The 22,794-nt window shown below is 40.8% G+C and overlaps 1 protein-coding gene across 6 annotated transcripts in view; it reads right to left on the reverse strand.

The window, feature by feature from the left end:
* The window catches only part of RPRD1A (regulation of nuclear pre-mRNA domain containing 1A), a 48,431-nt gene extending 34,736 nt beyond the window's left edge, over nt 1–13,695 (reverse strand). For 5 of the 6 annotated variants that reach the window (XR_014228165.1, XR_014228166.1, XM_082311885.1 and 2 more), the window contains exons 1-4: nt 13,333–13,695; nt 1,793–1,922; nt 971–1,077; nt 794–888 (exon numbers count right to left, since the gene is read on the reverse strand). Coding sequence is in view for 3 of the 6 variants with exons in the window: in XM_082311885.1 (XP_082168011.1) it covers nt 794–888; nt 971–1,077; nt 1,793–1,922; nt 13,333–13,483 (483 nt within the window). In the remaining 3 variants the exon portion in view is untranslated. The remainder of the gene's footprint in view (nt 1–793; nt 889–970; nt 1,078–1,792; nt 1,923–13,332) is intronic. The other variant, XR_014228164.1, reaches the window with a different exon arrangement.
* Nucleotides 13,696–22,794: the final 9,099 nt, after the last annotated feature.

A 22,794-nucleotide genomic window follows, 5' to 3' on the forward strand; every position in this document is an offset into this window, starting at 1 on the left:
TCTCAGAAAAACATTGCAGTGTTCCCAGTTTTAAAGGGCACCTTCCTAAAATAGATTTTTCGTTTAAATTCTTGGCATAGGACTACTTATAAATCTTTTATTTTTGACAGTAGTGATTACTTTACAGTACCTTTCATTTTACTACATATTTTTGAAATTATTTTTCTTGTAGTTTTGCTTCACTATCGCATCAGACTAGATCAGTGCACTTCTTTTGGAAGTAGGGCTGATGTTCATAGAAGCCCAGATGTCTGTTACAGAGAAACATACTAAATTTTGATTATTTGAGGACAGTCATTCCTTACCATAACAAAAAGCCTTTTGAGATGGGGCAGTACCATAACAAAAAACCCACGAGAATTATAAAAGCCATAACCTTGCAAGGTAGACAAGACTTTTCCCAACCATCATGATTGCAACATTGAGAAATATTTTACTGATAAACCGGTAACAATCTTATTCTAATACATGTGTTACTGGTTACCACCCTGGAAACCAAATGAGAACCTAAAACATTGTAGAAACTAATGCTGAAATCCAGATTTGGACAAAGCTGACATATAGTTCATATATTCTGGTTTAGTGTTAAAGTGGCTAAAGTTACAGCATGCTCAACTTCTTAGCTCCACTTGTAACCTAAAGTACTGTGAAGAAAAGTTTCAGGTGTAGTCACCTTTGCTCAGAAACAGTACTTCATTAAAAAGAAAACCAGAGACCATTCAAAACCAAGAGTAACTGAAAAATTCTATATCAAACCATATGCAAATACAGAATTTTATAAACATGTTTTTACCTGTGGAGGGTCAGTGGGAGAACTTCGAGGTGAACAGTTATTTTCATCAACTTTTATCTGTTCATATGTGCGCTTCCTCACCTTTCTGTCTCCATCTAAATGAAAACAAACAGAGGAGTCAGAGAAATAATATTTCAAACAAGACGCTGAATCTTCATACACACACAAAATACTTACACAAAGCTTGCCTAAGTTGTTCTAATACATCATTTTCATAAACAGACCTTTCTTCCCAGATAGAGAGCACTCGGCCAAGGTGTTTCTTACAACTCTCATCAGACTCACTGTTACAAGAAAGAAAGCAAAAATCAGCACTAGGTAGAAGTACAGCGCCACCGTATGATTATCTTGCACAGATGTACCTTGGCATACTTTCTCAATACCAAAGTATCATAAGTCCAATCATCTCAGAAAATAACAAAATCACATTTTAAAGAAAAGAAAGCAAAGATCAGCTCAAGGTGTCTTATCAAGCACGTAAAAATAAAAGCCAACGCCCAATTCCCTCTTTGTGTTTGCTTGCTCAATCCATAAATCTGTAGGTCTGTAACCCTATTATGCAAACACTGCAAATAGGTTTGTGTTGCTTCAACTGCTGTGTACCATGTGAAAATAATTCTGTATCAAGACTCTAGCATCCTCATGGAACTAGATGAACGGCTGCTGGGAAAAAACAAATCATGCAAAACTAGTAATGAAACATATCAAACTGTTGTAGCGTATAAACACAGACTGAAAGCAAGTCTTAATGTAGGGCATAGCTAACAGCTTCTAAGGCAAATGGGACTGAATGCAGATGAATTCACTACATAACTTCATCCAACAGCATTAAGACTATCCAAGATCAAATGAACATTGAATAAATTGAATTAACAAGACTTCAAGTACAGAAACAGCACACAAGGACTAGCTGGGTCAGAAGAGATGAACTGAGGACTTCTCTAAACCCCCCTCAAATACAGTATGATGAAGGGTACTGCACATAATGGTTTACTGTACCTTGAAACATGCTTAAAAGCCTCCACTATCACTGGAGCAAAGTCTTTCGTAAATTCTGGTCCTTTCCTTTTGCTGTTCTGTATGACATCGTTGGCCAAGTAGAGGAATGTCAGCTTCCTATTTGGTTTTGCTAATAAAAAGAGTGATAAACAAGAAAATCAGAAATTCTAGTTCCTCCAACTAATACCTATTTATCCACATTTATACTAAACACAAAAAAACCCCAAATCAAATGTATTTTTCCTATTCTCATTACTGCTTACAACATTTCACTCTGATTTTGTATTTAAAAATGAGAAAAGACTTTGGTCACCCATTGGCTTTTTTTCTCTTTTCTACTGTAACCCTTTGCTCAGATTCTTCCTCCTTCATAATATGACACAAGTTCCCTCTAGCCCCATCTCCAAAAATAAACAGAAAAAAACCATGATATTCCAAAGTGTTCTTCAGCCCCCAACTATTTTCAGGTGTCTTCCTGAGCCCAGTGTGATTTGCCTGTTTGGTAGCCTTCATGGATTTCTTCCACGTACTTCAGCTTCCCTTTGAGCCTGCATAAATTTGTTACACCCATGAAGTCCTCTGACAAGGAGCTTCACAGATCCACAATCATTCATGTGAAGAACCTCCGTCTTTTGGTTTGAATTTCACTCAGTCTTATATAACCGTCCCTCATTCTTGTATTTGAGCAAACTGAACAGTCAATCCCTAGTCAATCTCTCCATATCACTGTGATACTCCTCTCCCTCATCTCCTAATCAGCTGTAATGCAGCTGCCTGCAGCTGTAATATCAAGAAAACATTTTCAAAAAATCACTTTCAGGCTGTTGTCGTATATCTCTTCTCCAAGCATCTTAAGCATTTTACCCCATTCCCATTAGCGTGCGATAGATTACAAGCTTCCAATTTACAAGTTCCTTTTGAAAATCTATTCTGTGTTTTCTAAGTGTTCCTACTCAGCTGTTTTCATTTACCATCACACTTCATCTAATCTTCATCTTCTACAGGTTTCTTACAGCTGCAACTCTTATTGTAACACTTCTAACCTTGTCTTAACACCAGAAAAACTTTCAATATCCATTACCACCACACAATCTCAGTATGTATGCTCTGACTTTAAAAAGAGGTTTCTCTTGAAAGACAAGATTTAAGTTTTTTCTGCCCTCTCGAGGAAAGCAGCACTATGGTAAAGCCAATCTAGGATTTCTTGAAACTTGTTCTTAGTTCCCAATATGATTTGATTCTGTCAATTTCCATTCCACTCTCAAACATGCAGAACCACCACCCTCACATACAAACAGAAAATTCAATGTTGACATGCTTCCATTCTAAGGAAATGTTTTTGAGAATAAATTTTGCACTATATAAGGACTCCTCTGAAGGATTTCTCCTTGGAGTACTGAATTTTTCCCATCCTCTTGGACAGACATATCCAACAAGTTAAGAGAGTTCTGGATTAAGTGGGGGGAAAAAACCCTGCATTAAAAGTAAAAATGCACTTATCTCTTAGAATGAAGGCAAACTAAAAAGTGGCAAAAAAAATCAGTTTGGAAGTGCCAGATAAAAGGTGGATCTATTAAAAGTCTGCTCCAAAGAGTGAAGTCACCACATGCAAACACTCCAGAAATTCACCTATTTGGGTCAAAATCTGGCTGAACTAAAACGTAGATTTTATAAACTTACACTAGTTAGTTTCTTTATTAAAAACAGAATGACAATATAGCAACACATCTCCTATCTATGCTTCAGGTCAATCATAGTTCTGACACATAGAAAGCTTTTAATTATTCAAAGAGAAATTCTTAGAAAACACGTCTTGCCTCATGGATGCACCAAAATTAACTAGCATTTACCAAAGCTGACCCTGCCCTACTGCAATTTCTTAAATGAGCCCAGAATTAGGACTCAAGATCTAATGAAGCAGACTGTTCCCCATACTATGTCCTCTGAACTGCATGCAGGATAGATCCTTGTCCACCCATTTCACAGAAAAAAAAAGTTATGTTTTAATCCTCAGTGATGTAACTCATTTGTGACAGACCTCAACTCCCTTGTTTCCAACAAGTAACCAAATCAACTGACAGGAGATGTAGGCAGTGCCATGAAGTCAGGTGACGTTGCTTCTCACAAAGCCTAGGCTTTATCTATTCACCGCAGTAAACAGATCAATGTACTGTGTTTGGAAAAAGCATGCTAAAACCCAGAAAGTAACTTTCAACCTTATTTCCTTTAATATTACCTTTTCAGCTTCCTACTGCAATTCAACAGAAAGCAAGCTGCATTTAATGAACAAAAATCCTCAAAACACTATTAAGCTATCTGTGGCTTTGGTTAGAAATTTGACTAATATTCTATCCATATGTTCACACAGAATATTTTGACGTAAAATTTAATTTCTCTTGCTGCAAGAACGCTCTGCGCAAAATTCCAAAGCTAAAAATCACGCCGCATCTCAAGCGTTCCCTTTCACTTCACAAATCTTCAGGAGTTACATACTGGCCTACTACTGCTCTGCCTTACATACGAGACTAAAGTGCAACGTAACCTTTAGCAACTGAGGTTGATAACTCTGAGCTGAAAAAACCCGAAGTGTTCTATTGCTACTATGACTGTAAATTAACTACTGAAGTCTGAAATGCAAAATTAAATTCCAGGCCAGACAGATATGTTCTGAAGAAAATTATCTGTTTAAAGCATCTCTCTTCAGTAGCAGTGACACTTAACTTTTCAGCCCTGGGCTTTGATATACCTCAGAACACCAAAACGGATCAAAGAACAGTTAGACTGCTTTAAAAAGTGTCCTCAACACATGGCAAGGCTATTAGCAAAAGCACTCTGTCAGAAGAAAATGAAAGAAAAAAGGTATTATCTTAAAGAAGGATCTGAAAGGCACATTCTGTCAGAGTGTATAGTGTTAGAAGTAGGTAGCCACAGCATCTCTGATACACCAACAGTACAGTCTGCAAACATAAAACTGCTAAGAAAGCATCCATGTTGGACTGAGTCATCTTTTCAGAAGCTCTGTGCAGTGTTCATGTAACTCTTGTGCTTGTTTCAGTTAGATTTACCATTTACCCACCAAAGCAGTCAAAGCAGCTCCCTGAAGTGCTGAATTCTGAAATATTTTAACAGGTCAACAGTGCTGGCTGGTATAAGGGCCATATTAAGCAGATTACTCTTAAAGCATCCACAATGATACTAGCTGGGATTGGCACCTCGCAACAGAAACTAAGTCTGTCCCAAAAATGTATCTGACATTTAAATGCCAATAAATACTCTGCAGGTATTCATGGTATTTCACTGGCAACTAGCGTAATCAGGCATCTACAGTGGAGAGACTTAGCATCCTCATTATCAAGCCTTAGTTTTCGGTAATCTATATTTCGTAGGAACACATACTTGTTAGCCCAGCCTGGGTATTCCTGGTTCTCTACCAGTCCAATATAAACACCCTGACATTGCATGTTTGAGTCGATTATACTTAGAGAACTCTAACACTGAAGAGCCACCACTTTAATGCAAGAAACTCTACTATTTTACCTTGAAAGGCAGTAAGCATGTTATTTTCACCGAGGTTAACTCTGGCAATCAAAGCCAGCATAATCACCTGTATTTGTCTTCTCCAGGTTTACCTCCTGGCATTGGAAATTGAGCTCCCATGAAGACTGCTAGAAACATGCCCATTAGTTTCACGCTGTTCTATACCTCTTCCCGAGAGCTGAGAGACATTTGCTGTCTTAGACATACCAGAAGAAACCACAGAAACACACACAGGAACTTACATCCCACTACAAGTGTATAGACTATTGACCTATCTGAAAATGTTACATCAGGCTTTAACCTTCTACAGGCCGGCTTTGCTATGCCAACTGACCTTGAATGAAAATATCATTTAACAAGAGATTTTCAGAAAATGAGCATCAGTAGGTTAAAATCCCACAACAGTTATCAGCACTAAACAGTTTCTTTTTACCGAAGTTCTCTAATATGGATTCAAATAAAGATTTGGCTCAACTGCTTTTGAATTACATTAGTCTACATACATGCAGCAGAGTACATGAGTGTCAGCATTTCTCCCAAAATCCCTGGGACAATTCCTGTGTCATAGCGTGCTTCATACCTTTGCATGAGAAGTTAGATGACATCTTTGTAAACATCTGACAGGCTTTCAAGCTTTTTATCACAAGATCCAACTCATTTTTTTCAAGTCAAGCAGAACTGAAACTTGAGTGCAAGATCACTGACCCTTCACACCGAGAGGTAACCTGAGTTTTTATGCAAGCTGTTTAAGTGCATCATCTTCGGTAACATGATTGAAAGTATGTCTGTAAAAAGTCACTTCAGAGGCTACCACCAGAAAGAACAATTCAAAGATAATACAATCCATAAAAGGCATGTTGTACAACAAGAACTTAATCTTAAAATTCATTAACCTTCTGTCATGAAAAAGTTAAACTAAGTGTTCAACATTGCACAGTCACTGAATTTTACCAAAGTTTGAGAACTGCTCTGTTTCCTTTTCAAAGAGGGGAATGAGATTGCCCACAGAATGTGCATTCAAGGTTTGAAGGTCCAAGTATCTTGACTTTTGAGTTTGGCGGCTAGGAGTCAAAGGGAACACAGCATACAGCCACTGCTGGGAAAGAGGCCGTCAGCATCAAATTACCATGGGGATGACAGAAAGCTGGGCAAAACCCAAGGGAACCATTCCTACGTAATTACCCTGCAGAAGCATCCCACTGCACTTAATGTATCTTGAATCACCTGAACACATGAAACAAACCAATTGCTTTCATTGCCTGGACTGGCTGGTGCAATACCAAGATGGACATGAATCGACTGCAACAACAACAGTTTTAGGACAGGAAAAAGACACTGAACTTAAGTATTCAGAACCAGAAGGATGAAAGACAGGTACAGGTAAGATACCAGGACACGAGTGGTACAGTAATAAATAAACATAGATTTGTATACACTGCATTCTTTCAAGACTAATGCTACAGAGTCAACTAGTCAGGCTGGATTACACAATCCAAATGTGACTATTTTAAGTGAAGGATTCTTATATTGCTAATCTGTTGCTCCTGACTGCAGGTCATTTTGTAAATCATACATGTAGCAAATACATGTCTCTAACTTGACTCAACAACTCACGTTCACCCGAAGTTTTGTCTGCTGTTGGTTGATGTTCAACCCTTTTTGCATAGATGAGAAGATTCATGTGGATAAGCAGGAAGGTACCCACAAGCACCTTCATCTTAAGAATCTTACTGGCCTCCTCAAGAACACCTACTAACCAGTGAAATCAATAAGCCATAGTTTTGTTTCTTTTAAACAAAAGAAAACAAAACCTATTTATTCTCTCAAGTGCATCACATTGGCCAATTACACTATACCACCACCAAGTAAAATAATTTTACTACCACCAGTAGAGAAAGATTCCTTCTCTTGGCAGAAAAACTACATTACATAGTACAGAAAACAATTGCTTTAAATCAGGAACTTGTTTCCTGAAATCCACTTCACATCTGCAGGGCAATATATTTCCACCACTTTTGGCTGTGGTTCTGCTCCAAAGCAGTTGACTGAGTATCAGAGTAATTCACATGTAGTACAACTTTCAAATCTGGTTTCAATGTTGCTAGGGCTTCTCAATTTGCCTGCTAAGATACTCTGTCTTCCAATTTTCAGCAGCATTGAGCAACTGCCACAACAGTCACTAGCTTAAGAAAAATGTATTGCATCAATGCCAGCAGCTATAATGAGTGAGGACCCAAACACTAGCATATGTCCCTGCAGCAGAAGCTGTAGACAAACAGCCATAAATAAGCAAAAATAGTTGCTTCTTATACCACTGAATGACTTCAACATCCCAAAACAAAAAAATAAAATTCAAGCATAATAAACTGGAATAGCAGGTAAACCGGCAGAGTCGAGCGCTAAACATATGTCCCTCTGTAGCTGCCCAGATGTACTTACACAATTGTAGCTGTCTTAATATACAATGGCTCTGCTAACCTAGATAAGCTTTGCAGTGAAGACAGTGATCAGTGTGACACGGGTGGGGTGACAGATGACAGTCAAAACAAGTGGTCAAATGATTGGGGGGGGGGGGCGGTGTTCAGCATCAGTTTCTGAGACTAATCTATGAGATGCCATGTCAGGCTCTGAGGAAACATATATCTGAATCTGAAACTAGGTTTAAAGATACAACACAACTACCAAAGTATCACTAGCATGTAAATATCTAACAAGTGACAGAGCTGGACCTGGAAAAGCTGACAGAAAATCAGTTGACAGGAAAAAAGCTATTACAGACAACTCACTGGAACTTAAAATAAAGAGTCCCATATTACCAAACTCAAAAATTTAGCAATTTTATTTTATTTTTTCCCTTTTAAATAGACCACATTTTAACCTAGTACAGCAAATATCACATGGAGCCTACTAAACAACTGCTTACTATTCACCCTTGAAGGCTGATGCTTTGAATTATGGAATTGAAATTTTTCATTTCAAAACAAAACACACAAAGAAACAATAAACCTCTACAGTTGCAGACAATCCTGAAACCAGGAAGCAAGAGATGTATGCAAAAGAACATACCTGATTTGCAAATAACAAAAAAATAAGTCTCAACAGTCTCCATCTCAGAAGACCCTCTTCAAGGGGGTTCCTAAGGGTTTTCTCAGCAGCCACTCAGCAGCTGCAGGCTTACACAGCAAAACTGTATGTGTAATGCTACTACTTAGTTTAAAAAAAACCCTGTAAGTCAATGCCTTTATGGATACACAAAACTAAGTAGTTTTAACAGGCCCACCAGTTGCATTTAGGGAATGACTGATGTATTCACATTACAGTTAATTAATTATTACTACTTAACTACTCAAATACTGAGTAACCTTATGACTACTAAGTAATTAACTATTTAACTTTGAGTGTTACATTTCATACATCTGAAATCTAGCTGAATCGGAATCATTTTCCTCAGTGCACGCTTTTCAAGCCTTTACAAAATTCTACCTAACCCCCACTCAAAAGGTCTCTGTAAAATAATTAGGTTATGTGGCAACATTATCACAAAAATTAATCCACACAAGTTACTTTGAAGCAATATTGAGGCTGCCATATCACAAGTACTAAAGAAAAAAAAGCCACAATTTTCTAGAATAAAAATCTAAACTGCATGAGATTCTCATGCAAGACATTTACTACAAACAAAGTACTGAAAGAGAAGCCTCCTCACCAAATTATTTGCTCCATAAATCAACTATGAAATTCAAAAGAATGCAGACTCATGATTTCATGATCAGCATAAGCCAGTGCTAACACAGGCTGTGGCCTAAAGGGCTGACACTATCCTCACAGTCGTCTTTACGCCAGCACCAGCTTTCCATCAGGGAACTCATCTATTTCAAAACTAATTATTGGTTTTGCTGGGTTTTCAGCAGCAGCACAGCACAAGACACTGTCAGCAAAAAAAGCATCAGAAATATTTAAAGACATATTTAACCAACAGCAGAGTGGAAAAGGAGCTGTTCTGTTGTCATTGCAGACTTCTGCTTATCTGTCAAAACAGGAGAAATCTTTGTTATTTCATTACAGTTGTCATTTAAGTTAAAGGCATTCTATTAATCTTTTCTCATCATTTTACTCATCAATGAGCAAAAGATCAATGAACTACAGAATCTATTCTCCACTAATCATAGTAATATAGTGAAAAAAAAAAAACCACTACATACACTAAAACGTGAAGTACCTGGAGTGACACCTGAATGGTCTTGCACAGATGCAGAATCAGGAACACTTAATACCCCAGGCAGAGCACCAGCTCTGCCACAGCCCCACCCTAGTGGCACAGTTCATTCACACATTTTTCCTTAGCACATATTTGAGGTCAGTCATTAAACAGCACGTCTCTACACTCAGTCTCTTGAATCATATAATATGCAACTCCGTATCATAATTTCATCAAACTACTGGTTGTGGAAGATGACATCCTTTCCTTAAATATTTGTGACAGTTACTAGGAATGTCTGGACAATTCAGAGTTATCAGTACTATCACAACACAACCAATTGTAGAATACATTATACTAGCTTTCCTCCAATTTTTTATTATTTCTAAGAACGACCTTATGCATTCTACATGCCAGTGTTTTAAGAACTACATATAAAAGTTATGGTAGCATTAGGAAAAAAGCATATATGCATTACTCTCACTAATCAGAGTTATATCGACTGTCTTGATACAACTTTAGCAACACTGGAGTTCAGCAAGACAAATCCAATGTTACATAACTGCTCCAAGTTATGACAAAGATGTGCAATTTTTGCCCATTCTCCAAGTTTGCATCTCAATGCAAGAATTCACCAAGAGAATCAATGAAACGTCAACTGCAGAAAACCTGTAGATGAAGGAGTATGGAACCAATGATCTGTAGAGATGCCCCAATATGGAACCTGAACGCTGCTACCAATTAATCCAAGTAAACAGAAAGGGACTAAGATTTCATGTTGCCTAAGTTACATGCACATTTGAAAAGCTGCTTTTTCACCTCTACTCCAACATTGTATAAAGACAACAACTATTTTAAAAATAAAAGAATCAGAACCAAACATTTAGGAACAAAAAAGCTGTGATCCTAGCACTTGTTTTATGAATAACTAGAGATATCTTCAGAAAGGTTCATGCAAGCTGATCTGACGCAAGGGATCTTTTATCAAAACTGAAAGCATCCAGAAAAAAATGTAGCATCACAGTGTATTGTGTTCAACTCTGTTATACAATGTTCCATGAGCCTGAAAGGGAGCAGGCTAGAAGGAAGGTATGGAGACAGGGGTGACAATAAAAAAGGGATACAATGAGAGGAAATGAAATTTAGAAAGGCAAGGTTCAATTTTCAGTTCCAGGACACTACTGGCTGGCAATAACAGCAAGTGCCAGTAATTTTTGTGTCCATATTCCCCAAATAGAGATAATTTTCCTCTCGGGTAGGAAGGAAATCATGTTTCTATGGCTTGGATGGTGGGCAAGTCAGGAACCTTAAACTTACTCTATTTATGGCCTCATTGCCAGCATTCTGCTTTATGATGTTTTATGCAAGTCACTTCGCCACAGCATACTCATCTTCAATGTGCTGTCTACTTAGACCAGTAAATACACCCTTTGGGGATTAGGGACCATCATACAATTCTGTGCTGCAATTAGCAAAAAGTTAGCACCAGGCAAATGTAAGCTAACATTTATGAAGCTCAGGTGCTATTATCAGAGATGGAAAATTAAAATACATTCCATGTATCTTAACTATGCCAGCTTCAAATGAAGCGGTAGAGGAACATATGAAATAAGAAACACTTCACGTAAGGCCTAAAAGCCCAGAAGAAAAGGTGCAGGACCTTGAAAGCAACTAATCCACTCCTACCGGAGGTAGACTATCACATGCTTTCCGCAGACCCTTGAAGGCTGGCTTCCAAAAAGAGGTCACCAGAACTTTGAAGCAGCAAAAGCTGGATGACAACTTCAACAAACTGAAGATAAAACCAATTATAGCAACTATACTCATCCAAAGCTCCTGAGCTACATCCTCAAAACAGGCTTAAAAGTGGAAGCCAGACATTGAAAGCTGAGAAAAAGCAAAGCATTCCCATGAGTTCTTAAGAAGCTCATTATCCTTGCCACCTTCAAACACGTAGCCCATGTTTCAAACATTTCATTTCCCCAATTAGTCAAACAGCATAACAGGAAAATTATGTTAATACTGAAGTTAAGGACTAAGCATTAATATTCTAGATTATTATGAACTGGTATTGTGCATGTTAAGACAAGCAAACAAAACTCTGGCTATGTGCCAATTCGTTTAAGACACCTTTCTGATACCATTCAGAACACCAAACATTTGACTTGTTTGTTCAGAAGGCCCAGAAATGTGAAATGTTTCAGATGCAGACAGGAGATCCATTTATTTGTTCTTGGAACAAGAAAGAAAACTTGCAACAAACATATAGTGAAAATATGTTTATTTCATAAAAGGAAATACGTCACCAAATAAGTCTTTCTTTAGGCAACAGAAAAAAAGTCTAGCTCACACTTGAAAGTTCAAAAGATAATGTTTCACACAAAAAGCATATTTTAAACAAAAACACAGCAGCCATGTGAAAATCTACGGAGTTTATAGGAACATATTTCCAGACTATACTGTGAAGTTTAGTATTACTTCATACTCAAGATTTTTATTTTAATGGTGGTTCAATCCATTTGCTATGAAGTTACGCCCCCTAACCAAGAAGTAGTTGTGATCCAGCCATGCACTCTTTATATTCCATTACACATCATTTCTGCAAGTCAATTATTCCTCTTAGTTGCATGAAACTAAGGGAGTGGTTTCTCTTTCGTAAGTCCTGTAACGGTTTAGTCCTATTTTTCCTCTCCTCTTGAAAATCTAGCCTTCTACTTTTCCCATTAAAGATCCACATATTAATGGGGCTCCAAAGGAAGCTACTGGAATACAGGAAGATTTCCTAGAGCAAGGTAGAGTTCTAGCAAGTGATTTTTCTTTTTCTTAAATGAGTCCACTTAAGATCAAGTTATTTTCCAGTCAGGTCAAATAAACCTTCACATGCTATTTCTGCCTTTCGGTCCCTGAACCACTGCCTACAGCTGCAAGCTCTTTCCTGTTAAAAGGAAAGCCACGTAAGAATCTAAGTCTGCACACTCAATATCAAATAATACAGCTAAAGAAACGCACATCTTTATTATGCTAACATGGGTATTAGCCATCTGGCAAGAACAGGAAGTGAAAACCACTTTGGACACATTTAATTGCTCTTCCCCCAGAGTATTCCCATCCTCAACTACCCTACAAGAATAGCTGTTGCCATAAGTGGACAAAGCCACCGTGTCAGGAAACTCAAATAGTATTACAGCTAACCATCGTTACAGATGATGAAAGACAGTGCCTAAAAAGGGTCGTCTTGGAAGAGGTGTAACTATTAGTATTACAATAAAAAGCCTTAAAATACGTTCTTGCCGCCTTCCTTCCTTTTTCCCACTTTCCTCTCTCCTTCCACAAAGAAGGGGAGTAAAATATGAAAAGTCGCCTCCTCAGACGTATCTCACTGAGGGGGAATGGGGAAGGGAGAAGAAAGGAGCCAGGGGAGCGGAGAGAAGAAAAAAAAAAAAAAAAAAAAAAAAAGAGTGAAGAGAAGCACCTCCCAGCCCACAGTCATCACGAAATCGAGATCCGGGGTTTAACACTTGCCCCAGTAGCCCCGTTCTCCCCAGGCGCTGAGGCGGGCTGGCCCGCCCGCCCTTTCTCCTTCCCTCCCTCCTTCCCCGGCTGGACAGGCCGAGGAGCCCCGCCATCCTCCCCTCAGCAGCCGCACACCCAAGGGCGGCCTCCTCCTACCGCGGCCGCCGCCTCCCCCAAACCCGCCGCCCCCGAGGCAGGCCCCACCCGGCACCCGAGGGCGGGAAAGGCCTGGCGGCGGCACCGCGGCGCCACGGCGGCGGCGGCACGGCGGCGGCGGCCCCGCCAGCCTCACCTTTTCGCAGCTCCCGCTCCCACACGCTGACGATGAGCGCCGAGTGCTTGCGGTGGTGGATGAGCCACAGGCTCAGGGTCTGCACGCTCTGCTGCGAGTTGCTCAGCTCCGACAGCTTCCGCTCCAGCGCCGTCTCCGAGAACGCCGACATAGCCGGGCCGCGCTCAGCCTCGGCCCCGCCGACCCGGCCCGGCTCGGCCGCGCTCAGTCCCCGCCTCTCCGCCCCAGCGGGGGAGGAGCCGGGAGAGCCCCGTCCCTTCCCGCCTCACCTCGCCGGCCGCCACTTCCGCGGGCCCCGGCAGCCCGGCGCTAACAAAATGGCGGCGGCCGAACCTCCCGGAGAGCCGCCCGGCCCGGCGCGGCCCCGCCCCCCTTCTCCTCCTGTCCTCACTTCCGGCAGAGGCCCACAGCCGGGCGGGGCGGGGCGGTGGGGCTGGGCTCCGGGGCGGCTGGGTGGGTACCGGCGGGCGGCGCTCGTCCCGTCCCGTCCCGTCCCGCCCCGCCCCGCCCCGCCCCGCCTCAGGCGGGGGCCGGGGAGCGGGGCCGCCCGGGGGTGGCTTCCCTCGGCCCGACTCGCTTCGCCGGCCGGGCTCGCGCCAGGTGGCCGCCCTCCCAGAAGCCTTTGCGCGCCAACCGTGCCTCAGCCGCTGTCCCGGGAGGGCGTTTCCTCATGAGGGCTGGGGGCGCGGGACGTGGCCAGCAGAAACAGAGCTGGGCTACTACAAAAGAACGGGGACATCAGCGTTTTGCCCTGGGAAATAACATAAAAAAGCAGACACAAATAAGGCCCCAAGGCAACCCAGGCCTACCAATGTCTTTCACCTAGCAGGTTAAGGAACTTGCTGTGACAGGGAGTGCATGGTATTTCATATTTGCAGACGGACATGTGCTCCACAAATGTGTCTGGCCTCATTTTTAAAACCTGTCTCTTCTTTTTTAATTTCTGGCATTGACAGTACTGTGTCAGAATTCCACTGTTCAATGGCAAGATGATGTGCAAAAGTGCTTCCTCTTAGTTGATTCAAACCTTAAAGCTTTATTGGATGCTTGCTACTTCTACTGTTGTGGAAATAGTGAAAAAAAAAAATGGTTCTCTGCTCCCTTTCTTTGCATTTTTTCATAGAATTTGTATTGCATCATCTTCAGTGATTTTTCAAGCTGAAGGATCCAAGTCAGTTCTCCTTGCATGGAAGGTGCTCTATGCTGCTGTATACAAGTAGCATTTCTAGTCTTAGTGTGAGCATTTCTAGCCTTCCTGCTGCTCTTCCAGAAAACACCTGACATCACTTCTTATTTTCAACATTACCAACTAACTGACATTTCCAGAGAACTATCCACCTTAACTCTTACAGGTCTATCCCAAATCCTCTTTCTGTAGCTAATAGTTATGACTGCAGTTATTGTCTTCCTCAGATAGTATTGTTAATATTTCTATAAAATTATGTGTGTATTAATTAGAAAAATATGCATATACCTTACTCGTGGGACATCCTGGCAGTGGTTAAGTATCCACCCTTAAAACAGAGTATTCCTATAACCTTTCACATATCCACCAAACAGCAGAAAGCTAATTATGAGAAAAAAATCTGGAGAGTATTTTTAGAACGTTACAAAGTTTCCTCCCTATTTCATGTCTGACATTCAGAGAAGATGTTCCAGAGGATTGTTTTCAGGCAATTTTCCTGATATTGGTTCTTAGTGAAATCTTCCTTTTAAACATAAAAAATTGGTGAGGTGGGAGTGTTAGGCGGTTTTAATGTGAATTCTCTTCACAAAATCATCTGTAGCATGGATGATTTTTGCAGAACTAGAAAGGATTTTGCAAAAAATGCTTTGACAGAGAAATTTAAGTGAGAAGGTGCACAGATCCCTACAGAGTCTCATTTTCTATCAATTCACTGCATTTTGATCATCATGAATGGAAGAACCTGTAATATATTGCTATTTTTGCTATGTACAGCAGAGGACACTCTAGCATTAAGTAGAACTGGGCAGTGAAGTAAAATTAAGACAGAGCTAACACAGATGCAAGCATTAGAAAAATGAAGTATGAATGGTAATCTAGTAACTAACATTCAAATACCATTTTCTGGAGGCATATGTTCTGATGTTAGCAGGAGAAACTTGTGGGCAACTATGGAAAAAGAAACATTTCTCTCACATACAAGGCTAGATTAAAAAGTATGTAGCAACAAACAGTGAAATTTAGATGTTAAAGCAGAAAGATAAGGAAAAAGAGCAGGAAATTGGTAGAGAATTTTAGCAGTGATTGTAGAAATGTTTATTACTTATTCCTCTGCATCTTTCATCCCAGATTATCAGAACCTTTTACAAACAAGAATAAATCATCTGAGATAAGTGTTTGTTCTGTAAATAAATATACTTAAACACTGAGAGAGTGATTTATCATCTATGTATAATATAGTGTATAACATAATATACAGCAAAATTGAGATTTTACTTTCCCCATAAATCTTTATATCACATTTTAAATTTGTAATCATAAATGTTTACATCAGTAATGTAATTTTAAAAGCTATGCTTATCCAGAGAGTGAATGGAGATTTACCACGAGACGTACTCAAAGTGAAGTGATTCTCAGACAGGAACTATTCACAATGGAGGGTTTGTTTGCTGCGGAGCTTTGAAAACCTCAGCTTTCATTCAGAAACAATTCATATGTTATTCACCTGCCTTTAAAAATTTTTTTGTTTCTCTTTTTGCCTCACCCAAGGACATCCACATAAAACCTTTCGTAAGCGGGAAATTTAACCCTAGCAACAATTGGAAGCTTTAAGTTCTGTTACCTTGAGGGAATCCTAGGAAGTGTTTAAGCACTAGAAGGGCTGATCTGTGTCTAAAATAGCAATGCTTATGGTGCATTGTGGGAAAGGTAAAAAAAAGAAAAACAAACCACATCAGTCCACATCTTTGCATTTTTTTTTCCAAATATCTGAGCATTTCTATTATCCGATCTTAATTCAAAGAGAAGGCTTGGTTCTACTGAGGTGCTGGGGCACACAGCATCTTGACTCTGCTATAGGGCTTTCTCAAAATTACCTCTTCCAAGCCACAAACCTGTACATGTGCTCTTTCTCTGCCTGAACCACTCCAGCTGATCATCAGAACATTGAACCCTGTTTCTTGGACTGCCCCTCAAAAATCTAGCTGGGCTTAGCTCCTGGTATTCTTGGAGGCATGATCAAAATGAAATTGCCACAAGACAGGAGCATGACTTTTTATCACTAAGCATTTTAAAGGTAGGATAACAAAAGATAATATAGGTTTAGGTATTTTCTCTGAAACTGGCAAGAAAAGGCAAAATTTAAAATGAGCTCTACCTTAAGATACGTAAAGCAGATTGTCTATACTGAATCTCTTATCTCTCATCTTTCAGACAGGGCCAGAGGAATGGCAAAGGCGTCAGTTTGTGTTGGTTAAGAGAGTGCCCAGAGAGGCAAAATGGGCAAAGCCTGGGCATTGTCTGTACTCCAGTGATCACGTAGTTCAGTGTGAATTGGCAGCTGTTGCTCTCCAGAACAGCACTCCACCTGCCAAATCCAAAAGGTATAGACTATGTTAAAAATATACGCCACCTGACTACTTTGCTGTTCACCAAGCCTACGGATCTCATTGCATGGTTTGTTGATATGAACATGTCTTAGTCTCAGACTCCATTTTAACTGTAATTGTTTCTTCCAGGGCTCTCCAGTCTGGTACTCCCCCCAAACAGCTGTCACCTTTCATTTTCTCTTGAAGCCCAGAGATGTAACCGGGTGATTTATTTATCCTTAATAATATTCTATGCTTCACTGGAATTATTTAGGAACCCTTATTTTACACCACTACATAGAGCAGTAAAACAGTTTATGTATATCCTGGTTTACTAAACATTGCTCATCAGCCATGTGGGATTTGAGCTGAAATCAGCTCTTGCATCAGAACAGACCAGATCTTTCTCTGTTTGAGGCTGGCCTTTTGCCATTTTTACCTATGTTTTTAGCTTTTTCTCAAATAGTCCCACCCAGGAGATGCAATAGTATTAAAGGAGAAATGAGGTTTCTCTGGTCTTGTTTCCTGTCTGAGAATTTGTGTTAGTCAGCATACCAATTGCTACCTGGATCTCAAAAATACAACACTGGCATATCAGTTCTTTTTTATTGTTCCAAGTGTCCAGTCCATCCAGTATAACCGTTTCTGAAGTTTCGTACTCAAAAATATTTTTCCATCTCTCACAATATGCTTCTGTGTCCTACGACTCAATTCTGTGTAAACGATCCTACTTCCACATCCCAATAAGGGCAGGAAAAATGGAGAAATGCGAAAAGAAGACCCCAAAATATAGCTGTAAAGTGATTCCTGACTGAGAGATGATAATTCATATAGGTCATTTCTTCAGAAACATTAAACCCCATTTGTTACCTGTATAACAAGAAGGCATATCCCTGGCAGAAATTATAAATAAATAAATAAAATTTGAGTTGAACCAGTGTGAAGTCCTGAAGGCAGAGAACAAAAGAAAGCTTAAATGGAAGGAAGAAGCCCATTGAAGTCACTTACAGGAGCTGCCTACTGGAGCCAAAATCCTCGGGGTGAATAATGGTTCTTTTTCATGAATTCCTGCCACTAAGCACTTCACCTTTTAATGTAATTCATTAAAGGCAGAAATTATTTGCTACTTAGGAGACTAACAAAAACCACTCACTGAGATATGTCTATATGATCCAGCAAGACATTCCCATATTTTATGCAGAAAGATAGATTGTACAATCTGAAAAAAAAAAAAATCTCTTTAGCATTTCTGTGATTTCTTTGGCCCTCTGTGGACATGTAAAGATATTTGTAGAAAACCTTCCCTTTTTCCTAAGTCAGGCATTCAGCCAGACAGCTATGTACATCCAGCTTCTTCATCATTACGCTATTAAGTGAAGTCATACTATGTAAACATACACTGTGATTAATATATGGATGCAATCAAGTCCCAGTGTTCCTTAGTAGAGAGAGTGCCGTAACTAGGCAAGAAAGCACGCCAGGGTATGTATTAACTCAGGTGTGCAGAAAGGCATGAAACATTAGGCTGAGTAATTTTAAACATCTGAGCAATATATTAATGGATCATTAATATGTGCCCTAGAGTGTATATAGCTCTTAGTCACAGCATAAAAGTAATAAAGCACATTCCTAACAATAAATAATGTTATCTTTGCAAGGAAAAGGAAAACTCTGTAATGTGTTGATATACTGTGTGAAGATCCTTCTTAAAAATTCTGAAAATGCAAATTTAAATTTGACTTTAAATCAAAGGAAACAGGCTGATTCACCTTTGTGATCCAGTAGAGGACACGATGTCCCAGAAACCATTCAACCGTAGGAAGCAGACACTTTATTTTTGTTCCTGTGTACTCAGCTCATGGTTTTGGAGATGGCAGCTGCCAGCATACTGTGCTGTGCTACCACAAGCATAGCCAGAGGGTTGAGAGAAGCGCTAATTCACCTTTACTTGGTACTCATTAAACCACATCTGGAATAAAAATATTTATAAGCTTGAGCAAGTCCAGCAGAAGGCCACCAAGATGGTCAGATGGTTGGAGCACAGAACCCAGAAGGAGAGACAGAGGAAACCGGGCTTGTTTAACCTGGAGAAGTAAAGGCAACCTAATGGCAGCTTTCCAATACCTCTGAGGAGGTTACTGAGAAAATGGAGCCGTTCATGGACATGCATGAGGAGAGGCTGACAAGCAATAGTCATAAACCGAAATGGAAGGTTCCAACTAGATATAAAGAAAAAGTTTTTTCACCACAAGGACAGTCAGACAATGGAACAGGTTGCCCAGAAAGGTTGTGCAGTCTCCATCCTTGGAGATTTTCAAGACTTGGCTGGATAAAGCCCTGACCACCCTGGTCTGACCTCATATGTGACCCTGCTTTGAGCAGGAGGATGGTGGAGTAGTGCTCTAGACTATATACTATACTATTCACATTTGCTGAGCAATATACTTGTACAACTTGGTTTGTACTTGTACAAGTTCAAGTACAAATCCACACCGTAGGGCTTCGCTTGCTTGGCTCGTATCAGTTGGAGACGCATAACACAATAGGTTGTCCTGCTACACAACATGACTCTCCTATCATGTGGAGCACCTCAGGTTAACTTGTGTGCCAGTGTGATCCTTCCGTACAGAGGGTACTTCTTGTCTTCTGGAGCGTGCTTACCCCCAAACTCCTGCTGATCAATGACCAGGCAGAGTGGGATGGAAAAGTCTATTGGAATTCTTACTACACAGCCATCAGCCATATCTTCTACATGCTAGCTCTCAGTTATGTTGTCAAAAACATCAATTACTTCAGTAGCCACAGTTTCCCCAAATGTATGAGGGGTCCATAAATAAAATCCATGTATTTTTTGATGCATACTAGCTCTTCTCTGTTCCTTGCACTGAAGGCACACCTGAGAATTGCCAGAGTGCTAGGTGGCTGTTCCCCAGGGATGTTTATTTTATTAAAACTGTATTTTTGAGCTTTTTGAGGAAAGAACAATAAACGAGGCGAGGGTATGTAGAAAGGAAAATTGTGCAGGCAGTAGGGGTTCTTAGTTTGCTCTTGCAACATCTTCAGGAACATGACTCAAGCACAGTAATTTTGCCAGTTTTTGTTAGTGACATGGTCCTCTGCTGTACTTGTTTTCTGTGGCATCATTTTGTCATATCTGACTCAAAATGTAGTCAGGGTTGGTGATGGATAAGCAGTTGTGTGTGGGAGTCAGCTGTGAATGCACTGGAAAGTCCGTGTTTCTTCAGACGTCTGCTGATTATAATGTAGTAACCAGACACGCTGTCGTTGTCTGGTAGTGGTCCAAGCCACCATATGCTTTGTCACTAGGTGACTCTCCTATCCTGTCACATCTGGCCACAGCTGCTGCCCAGTTAGGGTAAATGCCCCTCATTTCTATGGAAGTGGGATTCTGATTTCTCTTGGGAGATGGTGAGCAACAGGCAGGAAAGTTTGGAAGCAAAGTGAGGATGGCATTGTTGTCTGACATTTCCCCTCTTCTGTCCGTCAGAACCTGTGTGCTCTGTCACATACCTGTGGCTTTCTGTGCCCAGTGAACAGAATTTCCAAACCAACATGCTTGCCAGAGATTTGCTCTTGTCCCAGAAAGGAGAACCCTACTGTTCCTGGATGGTCCTCCAGGGCCCAGAGTGGACATTCGCTTTGCTTTTGTTTTAACTTGACCTGGGGCCGGTGTGAGGGAAAGGAGGCTCACGGGCTTTGCAGTGCTCTAGTGTCTTTGGAGTACCATAAGCAGAGCAGCTCAAGCCAAACCTGGCTCAACTGCATCTCTTTTGCCTGTGAGGGTAGGAGTTGCACATGAGTAAGCTGCTTCCACTTCAAGAGTTCCCACCTGAGAAGCCAGATGGTAGCACCCCAAAGGTTGTCGTCAGTGCACGTCAATACGGACAGTGTGTGGACAATCAGGGAGTGAGTCCTTAATGAGAAATGAATGATTTAGTCTGACAGCACAAATACAGACATGGAAATGTCTCTGATATGCTATAGCATCAGTGCCTTCTACTGCAAGCTCTGTGTCCTTTATTGTTGGAGCAGAGATTTAATGAACGTATTTTTAATATCAGGATCTATTACTTTGGGGTTATCCAGCACCTTCAAATCTAGCATCGTAAACACAATATCTGATGCATTTTTCTAAGTTGCAGTGTTAATGTAGCTGCCGGTATTTTTCTTGGAAACTAGGTGTCACTAGTGGTTTAGAAATAGCAGATACAGTTTCATTCTTATCTCCTCCTTTTTCCTTCAAGTAATTTATAGCCTCTCAGCCTCTCCCTGTGCACCTCCAAAAGAGTGTGGACCTGCCTTCTCTGTAACTGAAGACTGAAATTAAATCCTTCTGTAGCCTTCTTTTCATCAAGCCAAATAAACACGGGTCCCTTGTCTCTGTCTGTATGTCACCTTAACCATCCTGGTGTCCTTTTGTGAGACTTTCTCAGTTTTTTCTTTTTTCTCTGTACTGAGGAACCCAAAGCCAGACACAGTTGTCCAGGTATAGTCTCACAAGTCCCAAGCAGAGGGCAAGAATCCCTTCCTTTGACCTGACGATGGTGCAATAATACTGCCCAGTAAGGAATGATCTTCCATCGTAACATAGGCTCACTACTCATACCTGTTTCACTTGCTGCCACCAGGACCTGAGAGTTCTTTCCTGCAGGGCTTCTCCTCAGCCAGCCTAGCCTCAGCCCCAGGACTCTGCAGCACCCGCATTGCAGAGCCCCAGGACTCTGCACTTTTCTCTCTTGAGCTTCATGATGTTTCTGTTGAGGCCCATCTGAATGGCTGCCCTGCCCTCCAGTGCATTGACTGCCTTCCCCCACCTCCCCATCTGCCCACCAACGTGCTGTCAGCTGCAAACTTGCTGAGAGTACATGCCGTCTCCTTGCCTAGGTCTTTGGTAGGCATTAACCAGTATTGATCCCAGTATTGGCCTCAGGTCCCTCCCGTGGGACACACCTAATGACTGACCATCAATAGGACTTTGTACCATTCATCACAAACTTTAGAGCCTGTTCCACCACCTGGTAGTCCGCTTCACTAGTCTATGTCTCACTGAGTTCCTAGAAAGGTATTGTGGGATACTGTGTGGTAGGCCTTCATGTGCCTGGATGTGGTTTCCGGGAGGATTTGCTCCATAAATTTCCTGGAGCCTGAGGTTAGGCTGAGTAGCAGGTAGCTGCCTGGTTTCCCCCTTCTTGCCCATCTTGAAGGGATTTCAAGCTCTATCCTCTCACGGTAATCACAGCCAAGATTGTAATTGAGTATCATAACTTCAACCAGTACTACTTACTTATCCACCAGTAAGGAATCCAACAGAGGCACCTCCAATGCTTGACCCATCCAGCACCTGTATTAAAGAATGGTATCTAAACTCCAGAAATTTCCTGGATTCTTGCACCCTGCTGTGTTGCCCTTTCAGCAGATATCCAACAATAACAGTACTATACAGTTCTGAAAATCAAAAATGTCATGTAATACCTTCTTATTTTCGAGATAGATTATCAAAGATCACTTAAAAGTCAGAATGTGGAAGAAATCCAAGACCTGCATAGTCCCTTTAAGTAAGGAACTTGTCATGTAATCATTATGTACTAGAATTCCTTCAGTAAGTTTCACGGTGTAGGCAAAAATCAATTTTTTTTAACACTCCTCAAAGAAAATGTGGAGATTCAATAAAGTGTACATAACAGTGCTATGGACTGGAGTATTCTTCTGTATGATCAAGGGATGGGTGCACACTAACGATTTACACTGTTAAGATACATATAATCTGTTTTTACTTTGCAGAAAGGAACTCCACTGATATGAAGTGCCTGAAGTAAACTTCTGTCCCTCACAACAACTTCTGCTATTGCCTGGCTATAGTAATACCACTCTCACTGTGGCCCTGGCAGA

This window comes from Platalea leucorodia (genome assembly GCF_965183815.1).
Source record: "Platalea leucorodia genome assembly, chromosome: 1".
In the NCBI taxonomy this organism is placed as follows: domain Eukaryota; kingdom Metazoa; phylum Chordata; class Aves; order Pelecaniformes; family Threskiornithidae; genus Platalea; species Platalea leucorodia.